General features: G+C 40.2%; 1 protein-coding gene and 1 long non-coding RNA gene across 3 annotated transcripts in view; one reads left to right on the top strand and one right to left on the bottom strand.

Annotated features, from left to right (window-relative positions):
- The window catches only part of LOC146466218 (uncharacterized), a 36,041-nt gene extending 19,802 nt beyond the window's left edge, over window positions 1-16,239 (bottom strand). The window contains exons 1-2 of the mRNA XM_085127607.1: window positions 16,116-16,239; window positions 14,470-14,806 (exon numbers count right to left, since the gene is read on the bottom strand). Coding sequence (XP_084983733.1) covers window positions 14,470-14,806; window positions 16,116-16,130 — 352 coding nt within the window. The 5' untranslated portion in view covers window positions 16,131-16,239. The remainder of the gene's footprint in view (window positions 1-14,469; window positions 14,807-16,115) is intronic.
- LOC146466217 (uncharacterized) lies at window positions 9,489-22,914 on the top strand. 2 transcript variants are annotated; one of them, XR_014868079.1, is made up of 3 exons: window positions 9,489-9,627; window positions 10,389-10,530; window positions 22,400-22,914. It is a non-coding gene; the product is annotated as an uncharacterized LOC146466217 (long non-coding RNA). The 2 variants fall into 2 exon arrangements; XR_014868080.1 differs by lacking the exon at window positions 22,400-22,914 and adding an exon at window positions 11,618-12,736.
- The last annotated feature ends 521 nt before the right edge of the window (window positions 22,915-23,435 follow it).

Raw genomic sequence — 23,435 nt, 5'->3', positions numbered from 1 at the left:
GAGCTGTTGCCAAGGTGATCTGTGTAATGATCAAAGTGGAGGAGGTACTTGTTTTGTTTTACCTTACACCCCCTTTCGTTACCTTTACCTTCTTCTTCCATTTCCCGTTTCCTTTCCATTACCTTTGTCTTCCTCTTATTTCCTATTATTTTCCTTTCGATGCTTTCTTTTCCCGTTGTTTCTTGCCTTTTCCTCCTTTCTTTTTCCTTTCACCACTTCTCCTGCCCCCCGTTTTCGGTTTTTCTCCCCTTTTCCCTCCTCCTTTTCTATTCCTTTAGTTTTCCACCCTTTCCTTTTTCGTTTCTTAACCTTTCTTTTCCCTCTTTTCGTTGCGTAATTTTTCTTTCTTTCCCTCACGTCTCCTTTCCCCTTTCTCTTTTCTTTTCTTTCCCTTTCCTTCCTTTCCTTCCTTTCCTTTTCCTTCTGTTTCCTTCTTTTAATTTTCCCCCTTTATCATTTCTTTCATTTATTTTTCCTTTCCCTTTTCGTTCTTTCCTTTTCCTCTATTTCCCTCTTCTTATTTTTCTTTCCTTTCCTATTCCTTTCCTTTTATTTTCCTCTCTTCCATTGCGTTTTTCTTTTCCTTTACTTTTCGTTTCTTTCCTCTTGTTTCCCCCTCCCTTCTCCTTTCCCTTTTCGTTCTTTTCCTTTTCTTCTATTTCCCTCTTCTTATTTTTCTTTCCTTTCCTATTCTTTTCCTTTTATTTTCCTCTCTTCCATTGCGTGTTTTTTTCTTTACCTTTCGTTTTCTTCCACATGTTTTCCTCTCCCCTCTCCTTTTCCTTTTTTTTTGATCTCTATCTTTTGCTATTTCTTTTCATCTCTTTTTTATTCCTTTCCTTTTCATTCCTTACATTCACCTTTCTTTTTCCTTTTAATTTACTTCTTTTCCTTTTTCTTCTTTTTTTACTAATCAATTTCCTACCTTTTTTTTCCTTCCCTCTCTTTTCCTTTCCTTTACTCTACAGCACTTCTCTATGCCTACTTTTGCTTTACTTTGCTTCACTTCGTTACTTTGCAACACTTCACTGCATTTCACTCCACTGACCGCACTGCACTCTAGTACTACGTCATCTCATTTTACTCCATTGCACTCCCGCACTCTTCCTCACCCCCCCCCCCCCTTACCATAAATTTAACACTTCTTCACTAATTTCCTGCAGATGCAATTTTGTGTTCCTCCTTGCATATTTCTTTCAAACTTTTCTACCTTTGCCTTGATCACTAAGCAGGCTGTTTTGTTGTAGCACTGTGAATATTTGGGTACACCTGCACAGTTTTGTGCTTAAAATCTTTGTAAAACTGATAATGGATTTAATGGATATACAACTGTAGCTATAACCTGGTTTTTTTTTGTTTATATTTCAAGATCACGTAGCTGCGCATTACGACGTAACATTAAAATAATGTTCATTGTCCTTTCAATCCCTTGGCAAAACCAGGAACTGCAGGAGTTTCTACAGATGGACATTATCCCACCAATAACCCAGGTACAAAAGGTAACACGCCCATAATTATTTTTTGCATTGCATTACTAGCTATCTTTTATATCTTTTACATTGCCCACCTTCCAACGGCTGTCAGCTGCTATTCATGCCAAGATTATCCAGGTTCAAGCCAACCCTGCAGCAATCCTTCTGTGAACGAGTGTGACAGCAACTATGACTCTCTTATGTCTACAGAGGTCACAGCAAAGGTGCAAGGAATGCGTTACTCCATGAATATGAAGAACTGCTCAATATCTCAGTACGAGTGCAATTCAACCGTTGCTTGTGGAATGATAAAGAGAAGCTTGGCTACAGCCAATGTGGACATGGAGGAATGTTCAGTGAGCTGTTGCCATGGAAATCTGTGTAACGCTCAAGGTGGAGGAGGTACCGTAGCATCCAATGGCATTTGTCCTAATGTTATTGTTCTGTAGTTAAAATCAAATCCTTTTTCCCTTTCCTTTCCTTTTCTTTATTTTGCTTTTGTTTGCTTTCCTCCTACTAGTAGCTAGTCGATACTTGTTTTCTGAAACATTTTCATTAAGAGTGCATTTTTATCTGTTATAAGGATGTCGGTGCCCTTAAGGAAAAAAAGGTATGTATAATGTTTAAGATAAATATTTTAGTTTGTTTCCTTTCTTTGGAAGCACCTTATCCTCTTTGTACTGTCTATCTCACAGCTGAACAAGGAACTGCAGGATATTCCACAGATGGAGCAGTTCCTACAGATAACCCCACAAATAAGCCAGGCCCTAAAGGTAAGATACGCAATTTTATTCATTTATTGGCTATTTACTAAAATTTTGTTGTAGTGGCATTTACTAGTTATACCTTTCGCTTTTCTCTAATTTCTTCCAACAGCTCTAAGCTGCTCTTCATGTCAAGATTATCCAGGTTCAAGCCAACCCTGCAGCAATCCTTCTGTGAATCAGTGTGACAGTAACTATTCATGACTCTTGCATGTCTACAGTGGTCAAAGCAAAGGTGTTAGGAATGCGTTACACCATGAACTTGAGGAACTCCTCGATATCTCAGTACCAGGGCAATTCAAGCTTTGCTTGTGGAATGATAATAAAAGCTTGGCTACAGCCAATGTGGACATGGAGGAATGTTCAGTGGGCTGTTGTAACGGAAATCTGTGTAATTGGCAAGGTGGAGGAGGTATTATAGCGTAACTAGCATACAAAACCATTTTTTCCGAATTTTTCCGTCGGTTATTTATTTCAGATTCTAAAACTTAATTATTATGTTTCTTTCCTGTCCTGTCCTTTCTTTTCTTTTCCCTCTTTTCGTTTTGTGTTCTCTTCTTTCCTTTTGTTTTGTTTTGTGTATATAAAAAAAATTAATGTATTTGCAACATCCTTGTCAAACCAATAATCAAAATGGACACGAGCTTACTGAAATTCGTTTTTCACGAAGAATACTTTTTTATCTCTTGTAAGGGATTTTGTTTCTAGTGTTATGCAGGTGCACTTAAGGCAAAAAGGTATATTCTAAAGATAAAAATAAATATTATAGTTTGTTGCCTTCTTTGGAGACAAGTTAAATCCTTTGTTTAATATTTATGCCACAGGTGAACCAGGAACTGCAGGATCTTCCACAGATGGATTTGTTCCCACAATTAAGCCAGGCCCTAAAGGTAAGATACACAATTTTAATTCATTTATTGTAATGTTCTTGTGATGATGTCATATATTTCACTCTTGTCCTCCTTCCAACAGCTCTCAGCTGCTATTCGTGTCAAGATTATCCAGGTTCAAGCCAACCCTGCAGCAATCCTTCTGTGAATCAGTGTGACAGCTACTATGACTCTTGCATGTCTACAGAGGTCAAAGCAAAGGTGCTAGGAATGCATTACACCATGAACTTGAGGAACTGCTCGGTATCTCAGTACCAGTGCAATTCAAGCTTTGCTTGTGGAATGAAAAAGAGAAGCTTGGCTGCAGCCAATGTGGACGTGGAAGAATGTTCAGTGAGCTGTTGTCGTGGAAATCTGTGTAATGGGCAAGGCAAAGGAGGTAATGTTACATGCAAAAGCATTTTTTCCTAATTGTGCTCTTATATTAACTTATAATTATTAATTTAAATCCTGGGAAGTTAATCATTTTTTTCCTTTCTTGCTTTCCTTTTTGGTTCTTTTCATTTTCTTTCCTTTGCTTATCTTTAAACTTTAACAGCCTTATCAATCTGATAATGGATATTTGTTTTCTGAAACATTTCTGATAATGAATTGTCTGCCTCACAGATGAACCAGGAACTGTAGGATATTCCACTGATGAAATGGTTCCAACAGATTATCCATTGAATAAGCCAGGCCGTAAAGGTAATTAGATACCCTACCTCATATTCATAATTTTATTAGAAATTTTTGTTATAGTACCATAACTGGTAACTTTTTTATATCTTTTCTTCTCGTCAATCTTTCAACAGCTCTCAGCTGCTAATCATGTCAAGATTACCCAGGCTCAAACCAACCCTGCAGCAATCCTTCCGTGAATCAGTTTGACAGCTACTATGACTCTTGCATGTCTACAGTGGTCAAAGCAAAGGTGCTAGGAATGCGTTACACAATGAACTTGAGGAACTGCTCGATATCTCAGTATCAGTGCAACTCGAGCTTTGCTTGTGAAGTAATGAAGAAAAGTTTGGCTGCAGCCAATGTGGACATGGAGGAACATTCAGTGAGCTGTTGTTATGAAAATTTTTGCAATGGCAAAGGAGGTAATGCTGCATCCAAAACGGTTTTTTCTAATTGCGTTCAGTTATCATAATCCTACCCATTCTTAAGTGGGGCACAGGGCTTAAGCAAGTCTTTTCCACTCCGCGCTCTGTTGGTTGCCACTTCGCGAACTTCCTCCCAGCTCTTTCCCTTAATATTGGCACCTATCCCAATCTATGCCAGAGTTTTCTCGATCGTCCGACATTTCTCTTAGCAACTGGAAACCGCTTCAATGCCTTTGTGGGATCTTCATATGGTTGCTTGCTGAAAATAAGCTTTATCCACGTTCATGTTGATTGGGCTTAGTAAGATATTCCAAATTCAAACAAGATAATTTTTTTCATTTCTTTTTTCCTTTTCCTCTTCTCTCCTTTTTGTACCTTCCTACCTTGATCCAGTAACTGCAGGATATTCAACAGATGTACCGGTTCCTACAGATAACCCCGTGACTAAGCCAGAACCTAAAGGTAAGGAGTCGGTAAGATACGCAATTTTATCCATTTGTAATAGTTGTTTCAGTAAGCACACCATTTTGAGCACACACAACAACAACAGTTAATTATGACAAGTTATGCGTACAGAATGACCTGTGGCGAGGCGCATAGTAAATCTCGTAAAATCTCCCCTTTCAACAAAACAATAGAACTGTAACAACTAAGTGTTCAAGAGATCCTACCAATTGAAATTTCAACCTGTTAAAATTCAAAACTTGGAAGTCTTAATAAAGGATCTCAAAAGTCCAGGAAAGTTGTGTCCTGGTCTTGCGTTTCTTAGCTCTAAACGTTTCTTAGAAAACAAAGTCTCTGTAGCGGTCAGATGGTCTAACGATTCGCGTTCTGGTCTGCCTCAGTTCCGTTTTATCAGGTTCCTTCTGAGTTCGTGGTCCAGTTTCCCCTGAAATTGGCAGTGGCTGGGGGGCCTCTTTCAGCTCTGCTCCTGGCTCCTGTTCCATGATACTGGGCTTCTCCTGGACCTGTTCCTGGGTGGTTCTAAGGAACTTCTGATTTCGTCTGTATTCGCGCCCTCTGACATTTACAATGTAGGACCGCGGTACTCAACTGCCACCTCTTGTCGCCCTGTGATGGTGATGGTTTCACTCGCACATTCTGACCAATCTTCAGTTCTGGCAGCTCCTTTGAGCCTCCATCATAGTAGTATTTCGCTTTCTGACGCCGCTGCTTGATTTTTTCTGTTACTCCTTCCACAGCTTGAGGTTTCAGAAGGCGGTTTGCAGTTGGTAGGAGAGTGCGAGTACGACGACACATCAAGCGTTGTACGGGGCTGCTACCCATGCTTTCTGTGGGGGTATTTCGCCAATCAAAGATCGCTTTCCAAACATCCTGGCCACTGCGCGTAGCTTTCTTGATGATCTTTTTGGCAATCTTGACGGCTGACTCCACTTTGCCATTTGATTGAGTGTGATAAGGTGATGTCGTAATATGTTCAAACTCCCAGTCACGGGCAAAGTTTGTGAATTGTTCGCTGGTAAATTGTTTGCCGTTGTCGCTGATTACAGCTTCTGCCACTCCATAGCGACTGAAATGTGCCTTGAAACGTTCTATAATTGTCTCTGCTGTCATGTCTGGCAAAGTGTCAACCTCCCATGCAGAAATCAGAGTAAAAGTCAACCGTAATTAGGATAGTCTTCTCCATTCAAGGTGAAAATGTCCATAGCCACACGGCTCCACGGGCATTCTGGGACCTCATGGGTCATGTGTGGTTCTTTACACTGCGACTGGTGGTACTCATTGCATGCACTACACTGTCCAACCATGTCTCGTATTTCATTGGACATATTAGGCCAGTAGAAGACGTCTCTGGCTTTGCGCAAGCATGACTCTGCTCCAAGGTGGCTTGAGTGTTTGCGAACTAACATCTCTGGGCGCATGGAATTGGGGATAATGACTCTTGACCCCTTGAACAAAACTCCATTTTGGGCTGACAGTTCGTCCCGGTATGCCCAGTACTCTCTGATGATCACTGGGACTTCCTCTTTAGTTTCTGGTCAGCCAGAGAGAACTGTGGACTTCAGGACTTGTAGGGCTGTGTCTTACACTGTGTGCTGTTGGATCTGTCTCAGTCTGCCGTCAGTGACATTCAGGAAATCTGTTTGATCGACGCTTTCGAGCTCCTCCTCAAATGCAGACTGCTCAGAGATGTTGAAGATCTGGCCACCATGTGAAGCTTGGTTTGTTTATGTCTGAGGCAGAGCTGCCCTGGAAATCGTATTGGCCAGGTACATTTCCTTGCCCTTCTTGTAGGTTACATTGAGGTTGTACTTCTGTAAGCGCAACGACATCCGTTTAAGTTGACGGGGTGCGGTGAGCAGGGACTTCATGAAGATGATTTTTAGTGGTTTATGGTCTGTTCTGACATTGACGCTCGTTCTGCCATGGATGTAATGGTAAAAACGTTCACAAGAGAACACAATCGCCAGGCACTCTTTCTCGATCTGGGCATAACGGCGCTCTATTGGTGTCAGGGACCTGGAGGCAAAAGCTACGGGCTGTCCGTTTTGAAGTAATATTGCACCAAGCACAACTTCACTAGCATCACACTCTATGGGTACTTCTTCTTTCACATCATAATAACAGAGAACAAGGTGGTCTGTTACCAACTTCTTAATGGTTTCAATGGCCTCATTATGCTGCAGACAGCATCCTTGTCGGTAAGACGGCGGAGAGGCTCACTCACATCGGAGATACGAGGCAGGAATTTGGCTAAATAGTTAACAAAGCCAAGGAAGCGCTGAACAGCCTGTACTCCATCGGGTTAAGGCATGTCAATAACTGCTTTTACTTTCTGAGAATCTAGGCGTAGACCATGGGAAGCAAGTGCACCATATAACGTACCTTAGTCATGCGTAACTTCAGTTTCTGCTTGTTTAGCTTCAGGTTGCACTTCCGGGTTCTTTCCAGTACACCAATTAAGTTGCGTTCATGGTCAATAACTACTTGCTCTTTGGTGTTTGCTGACCGGCAGACCTTCAAGCACCTCATGCTGCCGCCGCTGGAATTCTTCAAGCGCTGTGAATAGGCCGAAAGGCATCCTCAGCCAACGATACCTCCCAAAGGGGTTCAGAAAGTCGTGAGCTAGCTGCTTTCTACTTCCAGTTTCACCTGCCAAAACCCATCCTTTGCATCTAACACTGAAACACTTTGGCATTTAAAAGACGCGGTATTACCTCATCAATGGTAGGTATAGGGTAGTGAGGACGCTTCAGTTCCTGATTAAGATCTTTGGGGTCTATGCAGACTCTCATCTTACCTGATGGTTTCCGTACCACCACCATACTACTGATCCAATCAGTAGGTGCGGTAACTTTAGCTAACACTTGCCTGCTCAAGTTCTTCAATCTTCTTCAATTCTGACTTAAGGGGCACCGCTACTCTGCGGGGTTGGTGCTGGACTGGTTTGATGCTTTTGTCAACTTCAATATGATATTCACCTGGTAGACAGCCTAGTCCAGTCAAAACGTCAGTGTAGTTTTCAGCTATGTACTCAAGAGGTAAGGGGCTTTGTGGCAATTGTGCTTCAGCTGGGTTTACTTGGGGCTCTGCTTCCTTCACTGCATGGACTCTCTCACTTAGGTTGACCGTTAGCAGTCCAAGTTAACGTTGTTCACAGGTTGTGGATGATAGCAGAGGCTTCTGGTCAACAACTACTTGAAAGTCGAGCATGTAATCTGTTCCTTGTCGACGGCAGTGAAGCTTACAGGTTCCCAAGGGAAACATCACTGAACCATCATACACTCGTAGTTTGGCATCGGATTTCTGCAGCGTGGGATCTCCATCTTGAGCGATCCTGCAGTACTCAGCATGGCTAATAAGGTTGCAGGTAGAGTTACTGTCCATTTGGCATGATACAGAGCGTGGAGTTTCCCCACCAATGCTCAAATGGAAAGTTGCATACCATTTTTCACCGATTGCTTTCACTGTGCCCACAGTGTGTTCCACAATAAAGACAGACTCATCTGATGAAGAATCATGATCTAGCATGTTTACATTGCTGGGTTTCTTGCCTTGTTGGCAGACTTTAGCAAAGTGATGCATCTTCTGGCAGTTTGAGCAAGTTACACCAAACGCTGGGCACTGCTTCCGGTTCCGCGGATGCTTTCACCAGAGTATTTTCATGGACGCAAAAGCGTTTTTCTTTTTTCTTCTTCGGCCCCAGAAGGCATTGCAGGCGGTGTTTTCGACTTTTCCTTTGTTTTGCCATGTTTGACATAATTTACCGCCGATTCTTTTTCGCAAGTTTCGCAGCTGTTGATTCGTATTTCGCTGTTCCTACACATGTCGATTGCTTTCTGCAGATCTAACTTGGGCTCTCGTAGCATCCTGGCCCGCGCGCTCGCGTCTACAGTGCCTAACACCAGCCTTTCCCGAATCAAGTCGTTCTCAAGAGTGCCAAACTCACACTTTGATGCCAGCTATCGAAGCTTCGTAATATACTGCGCGACTGTTTCACTTTTGCTTTGCTCACGGGTGTTAGACTTGAAACGTTCGTAAATGAAATTTCGGCTCGGTTCAAAATGTGTCTACAAGGCTGTGAGAATCGCTTCGATTTTCTGTCTGTCGTCATCTGCCATTTCGAGTTGTTTAAGACTCGGAAACACTCTTTCCCCACGACTGACAATAGCGTAGCAACTAGTATGGCTTCGTCTTTTTTAACCAAACCGGTGGCAATCTCATAATTCTCATACTGGGAACGGAAGAACGACCAGTTGTGTGCCAGGTCGCCTGTCATTTCCAACGGCGCTGGAGTAGGAAAGTTGTTCGAAGCCATCCTCTAATCCTTTCGAATCTTGGATTTACCAAACCATCTAGGCTTGTCAGCTCGCTTGCCTGTTTACTGGAGGCTCGGATTTTTGTTTTCAGGCGTGTGGGTCATTGACGAAACTCGAGGAGGCTTCTACTCAACGAGAATCGCTAGCACTTCTTGACACCATGTTTCAGTAAGCTCGCCATTTTGAGCACACATAACAGCAACATTTAATTATGATAATTTATGCATTCAGAATCGCCTGGGGCGAGGCGCATAGTAAATCTCGTAAAAAAAGTTTTGTTGTAGTGATATTCTTGGTAGTTTTTTTTATATCTTTTCCTCTCATCCATCTTTAAACAGCTCTCAGCTGCTATTCATGCCAAGATTATCCAGGTTCAAGCCAACCCTGCAGCAATCCTTCTGTGAATCAGTGTGACAGCAACTATGACTCTTGCATGTCTACAGAGGTCACAGCAAAGGTGCAAGGAATGCGTTACACCATGAACTTGAGGAACTGTGCAGTATCTCAGTATTAGTGCAACTCGAGTTTTGCTTGTGAAATAGTGAAGAAAAGCTTGGCTACAGCCAACGTTGACATGGAAAAATGTTCAGTGAGCTGTTGTCATGGAAATTTGTGTAATGGTCAAGGAAGAGGAGGTACTATAGGATCCAAAACCACATTTTTTGTCATAGTTATTAATTTATCTGGAATTAAAATGAGCTGCATGTGATCTAGCAGGCGCTTTCTGTGTAGCGGCAAGATGACAAGATCTTTATCAACCTTTGCAAAACTCGAGGCTGAACTGTACTTTTACTTCCGTGAAATCTTTTAACAGCTTCCACGTGTGTCAAAAGGAATCGATAAAGGTCTTGTTACTCTGGGCCAGGAAAGGGCTCAATGGCAAAAGAAGCGACCAAGAAGCATTTTACAATGCATTGCGATTTCGAGGACTAGCCATCCAAATTTTTTGCTTGGGCCTGTCTGAGAATAGAATGGTTCACGCAGTACGTCACGTTAGCTGCCCAAAAGATTATACGACAGAATCATCCACCTGCCTCGGAAAGTTTGCATGGGTCAGCATTCTTGTTCACCCCACGCTCTCATATGAAATTGGGTCAGAAGTACATAAAACCATTTTACGGTCTTGTGTTATAATATTTTTCTGCCACCTTTCTGTGGGGGAAACAGAAATGTTTTTATGAGGAACCATGAACCTTCAAAAGGCTATTAAGGGCCAGCTGGCATTCCTATGATAAGAAACATTGCCCAGTCGGTGAAACTGCTTTAACCTGTGTTCATGAGTTGGAGAATTTGACTATTTGTAGATAAAGGTAGTTTATATTTGAGCCTATTAAGCTAGGTAGCTTTGAACTTTGTTCCCTAACCCAATTTTTATGATTACTATTCTGATTGGCAGGGCGATACAAGAGGAGCATTCTGTTCAAACTTGCACCAAGGAACAAGCGTGCAGCCAGTGGATCTTATCAAATGAGGGAGACATTTGCAACCATCAGGGAAAACCTTCTCAACATGGCGCCTGAAAAGCGTTAAAGTGATTGGTAAGAATGACTCAATCAAATACAACAATAGCTTATTGCCGGTATGTTTTGTGGTTATTAATAAACGCACAGGTACAAGGGCTGTTTCCTCGCTAACGTGAGTAATTAAAGTCTCCCAGACGTTTGCAGCTGATCAACCGAGTAAACCAGTCCGTATTAATACCGGTTTTATTTTGCATTTACTCGTAAAAATAACCGATCTGGGTAAAATAAAAGACATCTTAAAACATATGTTCTCACTTTCCTCTGGCGCTTTTAACTCGTGAATGTGCGCATGCGCAATGAACGAGTTATCGTAATGTGGGGTAAATGTCACTCGGTCGATCGGTCGGTCGATCCGTGGTAAACTTTCTAATGTGGCGCACTCTCCTCATGGCTCGCTTTAGGTTCCCTCCTTCTTATATTATAAACATTCAGGTCTTTTGGAGAGATTAAAACGGATTTTCGTTATTTGCATTTTTCTTTGAAACAAAAGGATATTTCACCGAAAAAACTGCACAGTGATTTTAATTATATCCTAGCCTATCTAACATTAGAATATGAAAGAAATCGAATTTTCCACTCTTGCTGCGATATGTTTGATTCTTACAGACAGCCGCTCTTAAATAGCTTCCAACAAATCAAAACAACCAACTTGGTACTGCGAGGGTAAATATCTGAACATATTGCATGTTGGGACTGTAGGTGAAAGAATTATGTAAATGGCAGACCGTCGCAGTTGTGAATATAACTGCACTTGTTGCGAAAAGAAAGCCAGAACAAAAATTCAGTTTTAAACCGGAATCGAATCCATGAGCCCTGCGATACCGGTGCAGTGCTCTACCAACCGAGCTATCAAGGCGACAGGGAACTGGTAATATTGTGAGGATAAATCTATAGAGTGTTTTCATTCATGTGACTACTGGCCAAATTGATTTACTGACACAAAGGAAAGTATTTGCATTAAAATAGAGTTCAATTCCCAGAGGTTTAGTTTGGGACACCAACATGGCCGCCATTTCTTTATTTTGGGCCACCAACATGGCCGTTGCGACGTCATGTGAAAACACTCTATATGATTGTCAAAGTTTTTTTTTGCTTTTTGCAGATCAGATCTATCAGCAACATTGAATCAAAAGTGGAAAACAACAAGACGATGGCACACTATTATATAGATTACATCGAATTTCGAACTGATGAGATTAATTACAATGAACTAATACTCTGTAGCTAAGATAGTGTGTAATAGTTTAAAATGTCTAATTACTGTTACCGTAAATGATATGAGTGAATTAAAAAGATTTGTTTCTTTAATTTTCCCATTCAATTTATCAAGTGGAGTATAGGCAATAAAAGCATCCCACGTAATGTAGTTTTTATAATCACATTACATTGAATCCAGTTCTCATGTTTAATCTCAATGTTCTAGATAAGAGAGGGATCTCGCGTTAAAAAAATCAACAAGGTTTGTTAGCTGGACTGACAAATTGACAATCGTGAAGTTCATATCTACTGTTCGTCCTAATTCCTTATTAACGGATTACCTTTAAAATTTATTTGAAACCCTGAATCTGCTAAAATACCCAAATTTAACGCTCTTTTTACTCAACTTCAAGTTCAAGACATTAACCTCCTCCTCTTCCCATCCGATAAACCTGAGGCCAACCCCGCCCCCCCCCCCCCCCCCCCCACTCCCACCCCGATATCAAACACAGGGACTCTGAGCAACTGCGACGGCGACGGAAGCGCGAACGTCACATGAGGATAGAGTGTAGCAATCTGACAGTTTGAGCTACCGGTAATAAAAGAGCTCCTAGTAACTGAAGGCACACTCACATCAAAGAGCAGTCATGTATTTTAGATTAGAAACAATCCAACACATTCTCTGAACGACTTACTTCCGGCTAAGGGAAAACCAAGGCATCAACGGAAGCGAGGACACGACTATAGTTTTAGCCAAAAGCAAAGAAGGCGCATTTTAAGCGCCGAACAAATACTGATCGGATGGGTGCATCAATTAGACTACAGCAAATGTATAGCACAGCTAAAGAATGAAACGTTTTGAATAAAATCATTTTATTTAGTTTCCCTTACTCGTACTTCTAGTTCAATATCTAAATCCCAAATGTTATAAGTTTTGGGCAGAAAAAGCAGTTCATTCTAACGCCTTTGTCCCAACTCTATCATTTCTGGTCTAGTCCATTGCAGATTGTTTCAGAATCTCGCCTGCGGAAGAAAAAAGGATACGAATTGCAGACACTTGTTATTAAAACAATCTTAATCTTTGTATAGAATTAAGTCCCAAATTCGCGAGCAAATCTCTGTTAAAATGTGTTCTTTTCGCGTCAATGACAACTACTGGAAAAGTGCCACGCAGTTTTTATTTGTAAAAGAACATTTGTCAAATCCGAAATTTTCCTGTGTAAACGGAACCAGAAATTTGATGCCAAGGATTTTTAGAAAATTCCTCATTGAAAACCTATCAAGAGTCTTTGGATTCCTTTTCTCCCTACATTATTCAATTATATACAGCTATTTCAATTCAAGTTGTCGGATCAAAGTATAAAGCTATAAGACAAGACCTCAAGATCACAAGATTCTATCGATTTTTTTTATGAATACGTTCATCAAAATCAGCTATGCCTCGTCCATCAAGTGAAGATATACGATGGCGAGCCATTTGGATGAAAGAAATGTTAGGATATCAAATGGATGAGGTGGCAGCCTCTTCGAAGATGTATTTAAGCTTTAAGCTTTGATCCGACAACGTTAAGTGAAAAAGCTATATTCCCCGGCAAATGCACTCTGGGTAATCTCCTGCAAGAGTTTCCTACCTGTCCTCGGTAGCACCCTTTTTCGGATTAATCAAAGAAGGTTTGCTTATCCGTACACATGAAGAAATCATTTGTCAACGAAAATTTGTCATGGAAGATTCTCAAGGGGTTTTAATGTCTCTAGCTTTCTTATAAATCTGTGTTGATAAGGAAATAAAGGTTTTCGATTCTGCCATCCTTACCAATCAAATCAATTTTTTGTCAGCGCCATGTTGGCCAAGTATTCACTGATCGCTTTTGCAGTCTTCCTCATCAGCATACGACCTTTGGCTTCACGCTTCTTTTCCTGCAGTTTCAACAGAGTGTCCCTCTTGGCTTGACCTATCAAAAGATAATAATTTATTAAGCATTATTCTGATAGTAGCCTGCAGTGAGATTCCAAACATTTTCCTTGTGTGCTTGTATTCCTTCAAAACGTTTAAGCGGCTTATTTCAGGAAGGGATGGGCTAATTGTTGCATGTTCCGTGGAGGACGGACATTCTGCCGCTCAAAACGGTGATAGGCTCGACAAAAAAAATACAGCCTTAAAGGCTTGAATAAAAATTACCGAAAGTCCTGAACAACTGCAACAGCAAATTTAATTTTATGCCTTATGTTAAGGAAAGCGTACTTGCACGTACTATCGGCACGTTCAAGTCATGTTTGTTTGAGAGTGCGAAAGTCGCCACTATAAAACAATAAAATTAGTTACGCCTTTCTTTTTTTCTCCATTCTTTTCTATTTCGTGCCATTCTGAACTTTCTCGGGGCCAAAAATCCCTGTTTCGGAGCCAATTCACGAAAAGCGTTGAAAGTTCATCGACCACCTTTTCAAAACAATCGTGTACATATGTTAGGAAACCTAGTGGGTTCGCTATCCAGCTATTTTTAAAAAGTGCGAAGAATACCCTCTGTCACACCAATGACCATTAAACGATTATTTCACGAGCGCGTTGGATATGAGATGACAGATAGCCAACGAGGCGGGTAGAGTGAAGGTGAATGGAACGAAGTGTCGTGGAGTGGTGTAAATAGAAATGAAGCAGAATGGAATGCAATGCAGTGGTGTGCAATGGGGTGAGGGTGGACTTGGAATGGAATGCAGAGCAAAGGGTTGAAATGAAGTGAAGTAAATTGAAGTGCCTACCTCCAGCTTGCGCATTACAAAGGTCGCCATGGCAACAGTCTACGGAACAATGCTTCAGGACCGCAGAGTCAGGCAGGTTGTCTTTCATTTGCTGGCAAAGTGCGGTTGAGTTGCATACCTGAGACATCATGCAGTCCTTATAGGTTGTTGGGATAGTCATTCCATAGTACTCTACTGTGGCAGAAAAGGACATGCAGGAGTCGTAGTAGGACTCACAGTGCTCCACTGTCGGACTGCTGCAGGGCTCGCTAGAGCCTGGATAATCATGGCATGTATAACAATTCAGGCTGAAGGATGTTGGAAGATTGGCCACAAAACCGCACAGAAGACACAACACCTGTAGGAAGAAAACGATGAAAACTAAACTGAGAATCTTGAAATGACAAATTAAACTTTTATAGGTTCCATTATCAGTAAGGGAAATAAAGTTGAAACATTTTGTGAGCATAAAAAAGGCAGTCTGCGAATCCAACTTTAACTCAATAGAAAAGCTCAAAACCAATTTGGCGCTCGGTTAAGCCGTACAAATTAGCGACTATAAATAAATTAGAAAATAGAAAATAATAAAGAAAATAGAGGCCTAGATAAATAGGTAAATACACATGACTGTTTTTATTCGTATTAGTATTATTTGGTTTAAAATATCTCCGTTTGGTTTTGGGCTTGTACAGTTTATCTCTTGCAAGACAAAAATTATATATCGGTAAAACTTGAGTAAGTGTTTGTATATACACAAAGATTCTATTTCATCATGGCATTGAAAAGAAAGCTTTTCACGGCCCTTTTGTGCTTTCAAATATTATTTTGTTGGAGTTTATGACAGATTCCTGCCCCTTCGAATCTCAACTTGAAGAGAAAGAACGCCGTAGACATTTTAATAAATTTTTGACAAAAAAATGCAAATTTCCAATCAATGAAGATAATGCCACTTCCTTCAAACTGAGTGATTCAGAAATTATCTTTGTTAAAGCTCTTTCCACAGGACCGGATCACACAGTTTTGCAAACTTCATAGGAAACTTAACTTTTGTGTTGTGTGTGCCAAATACTATCTGTATAATAAAAAATGTATTCAAAAGAAGTTAGACGCTGGAGAATTGTTTAGCAAAGTTGATTATAAATGCTATGTCGAAAAACTTGTGTAGTCCTTGTGTACTGATAATGCAACGTGTTTAATGATACATGTCTGTATGTAACACTTTTGTCTCGTCTTTCGTCAATGGGAAATAAAGAAAATAAGAATAGTTTTATCAACTATTTCAAATTTGCTGAGGTTCAGCCATAATTCTTGCTTCTGACATTGAACAAGGCACACCGCATCATGTTGCCTACAATTTGACATTCAAACTGACGAATTTTGTGCAGTATTTATCACCTGACACAAGTGAGCAGTGTTTGAGTAATAATTTTACTCTGACACGCAAAATGACGGTAACGGTGTATAGAAATTAATTTCCTATAATGTACTATTATGTCGCGTGAAATGAAATTTCCTTTGTGAGTGATCTGCTGTGTAAAACTGAGGTAAAATTTGGACTCGCAAATTTCTGGATCCTGAATCTGTGTATCCTGCGTTCTTCATTGAACAGAGACTTACAAAGTTTCCTTAACAAGGAAATCGAATTATAGTGTTGAAGGTTTACTCACCAAAGTCACAGACATCTCTCGGTTTCTTATGTAGAAGTTTAGTAGACCTAAATCGCTCGAAGAAAAAACTTCATATGAATAAGCAAATTAAAATGAGTAAATTTATAGTCGATTGACTCAAAATTTAATAACCTTCAATTTAAAACTGAACTTAATTTACTGTTAATGGAACAAACAACTTGAAGTGTGATAATTAAATACCAATTAAAAAAATAATGTTCATTTTCATTTGGTTTCGAATGACATTCACAAACAAAAGCCGAAAAAGCCCATAAGGAAAATAGTTTAAATGCGTCTTTCACTAGGCAAGTTTATGACAAGGTGAAAGCCAACATTATAAAATTATAACCAATGGCCGTGAATTAAGGCCATAAGGTTACAAATTTTGTGCCAAACTTGTTTTGCAATTATGCCAAAACTTTAAAGAAACTAATGCGCCGCTTCAACGCAACCAAATTTTTCCTTAACTATTAAACCGTCATTTTTGCAAGGCAAATCAGAACAAACAGAAAAAGAAGAGCTTAAGAGCTGTCATGATAATGGTCTGAATTGAACTTTCAGGAAAAAAAATATCTTTTTCCTGGTCTGGCTGCTCCTATGATCACTATAGTATTTTTTAAGGGAACAAGGAATGCTCACAGGCGCGTAGGAGAGGGGGGTTCGAGGGGTTCGAACGAACCCCCTTTGAAGATCAATAATGGCGGAAGAAAAACTTTTAAATAAAGTTCCTGTGGTCGAAATACATCAACCAAAGAAAAACAGATATATAAACCCGTTCTTTAGGTCTTATGTCGTATCCTCAGTAAAAATAAAAATTGTCAAGAACCCTTGGAGATTCAAAATTTTAATAGCGTTTCATTTTTGCGCTAAAACTGCATCCGCCCGAAAAAGCTATAGAAAAGCATGCTTTGCGATACGTTTTGTTCTCTGAATTGGGCATTGTTCTGAAAGGAGATTCTCTTCAAACTTGATAGTTCAAGCCTTCTTGAGTTTCACGTGCAATTACGTACAAGTTCGCCTGAGAATTCCCACCACAAAAGCGGTAACTCAACGATACACGTTTTTGGTTTTTTTAAATAAACAAATAACTAAATAAATAAATAACCTAGTTGACTTTCGTCTTGTATACATGATCGTGTCTTTGCTTAACCTCGTGGCTTAGTCACACCGTTGAATAGTTAATCGTCGCAAGCATATTCAGCCCATATTCATCCTTAGCTGAAATGCGTACTCTTTTCTCCTCATATTGGGTAGGAAGGCGGACCAATCACTTTCTTGAATCGCCCTTGACCGTTCCCTCATATAATTTATTTCGAATACAACAGCACACAAAAAAACAACAACAACAACAACAACAACAACAACGAAAGAAACCAAGAAAGAAACGAAAAATATTAGCAGTGTTAAGCTTCAAAAACTGCATTTGTTATAACTCTCTGAGTAACAAAAGTGCTATGTGATTGGCACTAAATTTGTATCAAGCCAACAGATTTGGGGAAACACATTTTGGTCCAATGCAACCGGCACCAAAAATGAGAACCTTCCAACTTTCTTCCAACTTGTTTTCTCGCCCAAGTTTTTTTTCTCAACAATTGAGTTCGCCCTAGTGTGATCAGGCCCGCTTAACGGTGACATATAACTGATTTAATCAGACAATGTTACTTAGGAAGTGTTCTTTTGGAACTATCCCGGATGAGAATTAATTCACAAAATAAATAATTTCCGTGGGCTTTAGGTGCCTATTCTGTTTTCGAAATGAACACAATAATTTGAACGGAAAATAGTTTACCCAGCCAAAGAGGAATTGCGTTCTCCTTGAAAGTGTTTTGGTTTAGCTTTTTGTCGGTAAAGTATTCTTTTGAAAATAGTTTTATTTAAAAGTTCTAAAAGGTTTTGCCGTTAGTTGAATGTTTGCAAATTTTTATTTTTCTGTGTTTTTCACATTAAATACATTCTCATTAAAAATATCAATAATAATAACAACCAATTGACGTTAATTGATTCTATGGCCGGGACAGTTTCTGTTGATTCAGGTGGTCAGTTCCAATTTATTTAACTATCTACTGCTTTAACAGCTGCAGTGGACAAGCCACGCTCCAATTCGTAATTTAAATGTTATCAGCTGATGATGTTTGTAGCTCTACTAGGTTTCGTAGCAAGCGTTATCGGGGATAGGAAGGAGGAACGAGACATTTATTATAGTTCGAATTATAACATAGCGCGCGCGCATCCTAATCTAATTTCTATTGGCGTCATCATGGTACATTTCTCAACATACGCACGGCCGTGCGTCCATCCGATGACGTGTGCAAGTCAGGTGAAGGAAGCATGCGCGCGCTATGTTATAAAAAAACTTTTTACAGAGACACAACACCGTAAAAATGTATATTTATAAGAGCTTGTCGAAGTTAATGAAACGTTAAGATTAAACCGATATGAGAAACCACTTTCACCTTTATTTTCAGAGAATTTTGTAATTTATCAGGAACAAAACCTGTTTTCCAGGAATCGTTTACTTTATTTTCACTATGTTATCTATGTTATAAAAGAATTGGTTCATGCTTTTAGCTGTGCGTATATCGAGTTATGGATGCACTTGGGAAGTTTGGAGAGCACTCAAGAAGCTAGAGTTGCTCTCGGCTACGCCTCGAGCAACTCTTACGCTTCTCTCGTGCTCTCCAAACTTCCAGCGTGCATCCATAACTCGATATACGCACGCTAAGCATGAAACAATTCTTAAATGAAAACGAAAATTAGTTCTGTCTACGTCCAAGTTTTTAGTAGCTCTTAATTAAATTTCCTAATAAATAGGCCATTTCCGATTTGCTGTGAGCCTCACTATGAAAACGAGGCCAAGTGCAAAAATATTCTTATCAAAATAAGTTTTGTTTGCATACGAATGAAAACTAATTTTCCCGTTTATGTTCTTTTAACCTTGTTTCCAAGGCTCTGTCAGTCTGTCCATAGTACACGAAGTTGCAATCAAGGCAGCCGACTTTGTAAACTACACCTCGGCACTGCAAAGCAGAAGGTTTGTCCTTTGGTCTCGGGAAACGCGTGCGCAAAACATTGCAAGGTTTGTAACCCACTTTAACACCATTGTTGCGTAGTACTCGCGAAATTCTCTCAGAGACGCCTCTAACATACGGAAGAACGACAAATGTTGACGTTGAAGGGGCACTAGCGCTGGAAGCGTCGTTGGTATTTGAATCGCGGCGGAGAGCGCTGTGGTAGGACTTGCAGCTCCGAATAAAACGCAGAGGGTAATTGTTATCTCTTAGCACTTTGCTGACGTGTGTCCTCTCTCTAGACCGCCCCGCATTTGATGATGGAATTTCTTGGGCCCAGCGAAGGAGTGTATTAACGACTGACCTCTTGTACTGCGATGGGTGGTGGGAGTTGTAATCGAGTTATTTATCTGTGTGTGTTGGTTTTCTGTACACACTGACCTGTATGCGACCACTTTCCTGTAGCGCTTTTAACTCGTGAACGCGCGTATGCGCAATGAACGAGTTATCGTAATGTGGGGTACATGTCACTCGGTCGATCGGTTGGTCGATCTGTCGTGAACTTTCAAATGTGGCGTACTCTCCTCACGGCTCGCGTTAGGTTCTGTCCTTCTTCAATTATAAAATTTCACGTCTTTTGGAGTTCGAAATTAAAAGAAATAGCCTAAAGAAAACTCGACCGATGTATATAGTCTTCGTACGTCTTTATTTTGGTGACTAAAAGCGCCGCGTAGAAAGCCACTCAAGGCCGAGACTGTCCTCCAAGTCAACAGGGATTTCGCGCAAAATGGAAGGAGAAAATACGATGGAGAAACGTCTGACGGTGTTCCCTGCTCATTCACGTATTCTTTTTTCGCTTGTTTTATATTTTAATGCAAGTACAAACATTTACAACAACATTATAATTTTTTAAAATCGTAGCGTGACGGGTGCCAGATAGACTCCCGAGATAAAGGAGAATATGTTTTCGTTTTTTGCTTTTAATTTGCTTTTCTCTTTTTAGCCTTTAAAAACCAACCACTCCATAGGCTCCAAACAATTTTCCAAATGAAAACTTTCTTTAAAAATAGAAAACTATTCAAGGAGCCCAATCTTGCTGTAAACTTAGCATTTGTTACTCGGGCCGTAAGGCGGCACGAGTTAAGGTTTCGGTAGCATTATCAAATTCTTTTTTCTTTTTGGGGTCGCGATGGGCCGAGAGATAAGACTTCGGGCCACGAGTTATTGTTCTCGGTCTCGTTCTTTGACTCGGCTGGCACGAGTTAAGTTTTTGTCGCGTTATAAAATTCTTTAAATTCTCGGTCGCGTTCTTTGCACTCGGGCCGTGAGGAGTGTATACAATATGCGAGCCAGCGAGGCATGCGAAGCATGCGAGGCAGACGTGCGAGGCATGAACAAAACATGCGAGGCATGAACAACCCCAACATAAACTGCTAACCGTTAAGCTAACCGGGGATGAGCTATTTAAGCTAACCTGAGTGCTATTTAGGCTAACCGGAGTGCTCTTTAGGCTAACCGGAGTGTTTTTTAGGTTAGTTTTGTTTAACCGAAAATTTGGCAACTAAATCAGTCTATGACCCCCAGGCCAAGATAGATAAAGATGTCTCACGTTTACTATAGAAAAACAATCATGTAGAAACGGTTCCTATCTTCAAATGAAAGGTAAATAACAAATGCTTTCCCCTGAATTTCATTTAAAAACATTGAAAAACGTACTAGGATGACGTACGCGTGATACGTAACGTTACCCTAGATCATACCGGAATTACGATCCGTCATTGACCCGGCGTCACATACATATCAGGACCGTAGAAGTGATTTTTGTCTCTAAACGAAAGGTGAAAACGTAAGGATTAAAGCCCGGGGATTATAAAAAGCATTCGTATGACAAATGTCGTTTTCCCCTGTATTTCATTCTGACTGCAAGAAATGCAATTCTATCTGGTGGTTACTTATTGCCTCACTTTATCTCTGTATCTATCTTTTTGGGGGAATTAGCGATGCTGGAGGTTATCACTGCTAAAAGATTGTAGGCTTACGCACCACGCAGTCAAATATGGCCCGAGTTTAAGATGAAAACAGCTTCTTGTTAAAAGAGTTTTTCGCTGATGAATGGGTCACAAGAGTCCATTTAAGAGCGCCTGTCTGTAAAAATCAGACAAATTTTAAATTTCGCGGCAAGGGTGGAAAATTCGATTTCTTTCATATTTTGTCTGACCCGCAACTTCAAAGTTTACTGCGGAGGGTCAAATATTTGCAGTTTTTACGGACTTTGTAAAGCTCTCGCGTCGCTCTTAGTCCTCTGCCCAAAGACTTTTTTTCAGGAATCTTTAGACCATCCTTCTAACATCAACCACCAGAAGCTTAATCGATTTGAAGGTTTCGCACATGGCGAAAATTAGTTTTATTCACGAAGTACTTTTACTGCAGTGAATTGTATGCCTTTGAAATTAAATTATTTCGCATACACAGAACAACGCAATATTTCCCCAAGTCATTCCAACAGATATTTAGAGATTCTAAGAAAAGATTTGAGCGTTTTAAAGGCGGTATAGTAGAATGAATTGTTTTTGCACGCGAGGCTCTCAAATCCGTGTAATAATTTAGCGCCTCAAATGGCGATTTTAACGGATTTTCGTTGTTTGCATTTTCTTTAAAATAAAAGGATATTTCACCGAAAAAACTGCACAGTGATTTTAGTTATATCCTAGCCTATCTAACATTATGAAAAAAGAAATAAATCGAATTTTCCACTCTTGCCGCGTTGTTTGTTTTTTTACGGACAGCCGCTCTTAAACAGCTTCCAACAAATCAAAACAACCAACTTGGCACTGCAAGGGTAAATATCTGAACATATTGCATGTTGGTATTGTACATGAAAGAATTATGTGAATGAAAGACAGTCGCAGTTGTGAATATAACTGCACTTGTTGCGGAAAGAAAGCCAGAACAAAAATTCAGTTTTGAACCGGAATCGAACCCATGACCCCTGCGATACCGGTGCAGTGCTCTACCAACCGAGCTATCAAGGTGACAGGGAACTGGTAATATTGTGAGGGTAAATCTATAGAGTGTTTTCATTCATGTGACTTCTGGCCATATTGGAAAGGAAAGTATTTGCATTAAAATAGAGTTCAATTCCCAGAGGTTTAGTTTGGGACACCAAGATGGCCGCCAATTCTTTATTTTGGGCCACCAACGTAACATAGCCCCAGTTGCGACGTCATGTGAAAACACTCTATATGATTGTCAAAGTTTTTTTTTTACTTTTTGCAGATCAGATCTATCAGCAACACTGAATCAAAAGTGGAAAACAACAAGACGATGGCACACTATTATATAGATTACATCGAATTTCGAACTGATGAGATTAATTACAATGAACTAATACTCTGTAGCTAAGATAGTTTGTAATAGTTTAAAATGTCTAATTACTGTTACCGTAAATGATATGAGTGAATTAAAAAGATTTGTTGCTTTGATTTTCCCATTCAATTTATCAAGTGGAGTATAGGCAATAAAAGCCTCCCACGTAATGTAAATTGAATCCAGTTCTCATGGTTAATCTCAGTGTTCAAGATAAGAGAGGAATCTCGCGTTAAAAGAATCAACAAGGTTTGTTACCTGGACTGGCAAATTGACAATCGTGAAGTTCATATCTACTGTTCGTCGCAATTCCTTATTAACGGATTACCTTTAAAATTTATTTGGAACCCCCAATCTGCTAAAATACCCAAATTTAACGCCCTTATTTACTCAACTTCAAGTTTAAGAGATTAACCTACCCCTCTCCATCCACTGGTCCTGAGGCCAACCACCCCCCCCCCCCCCCCCTCAACCCGGCCCGATGGTAAACACTAGGGACTCTGAGCAACTGCGACGGCGACGGAAGCGCGAACTTCACATGGGGACAGAATGGAACAATCTGAAAGTTTGAGCTACCGGTAATAAAAGAGCTCCTAGGCACATTCTCATCACAGGGCAGTCATGTATTTTAGATTGGAATTAACCCAACACAAAAGTAAAGAAGGCGCTTTTTACGCGCTGAATAAATTTAAGAACAAATACTGATCGTTGTACAGGCTGCAAATGATCCCCGGACCGGAAATGATCCCCAAATTTGAACCGCAATGATCCCCGGACGGGAAATGATCCCCAGATTGGACCGCAAATGATCCCCGATCGCCTCATCATTAAATATAAATGGAATGGACTCAAATTTGGGCAGTGGATATCAACTTTATACACAACAATGGTTTTTTTTTTTCTGAATAACACCAGTCGTTATAATTTTAGTCAGTTATATTAAACT

The sequence above is a fragment of the Pavona decussata genome, unplaced genomic scaffold (genome assembly GCF_977016875.1).
Source record: "Pavona decussata unplaced genomic scaffold, jaPavDecu1.1 SCAFFOLD_149, whole genome shotgun sequence".
Taxonomy (NCBI): domain Eukaryota; kingdom Metazoa; phylum Cnidaria; class Anthozoa; order Scleractinia; family Agariciidae; genus Pavona; species Pavona decussata.
This window is presented reverse-complemented; position numbering and strand designations above follow the sequence as displayed.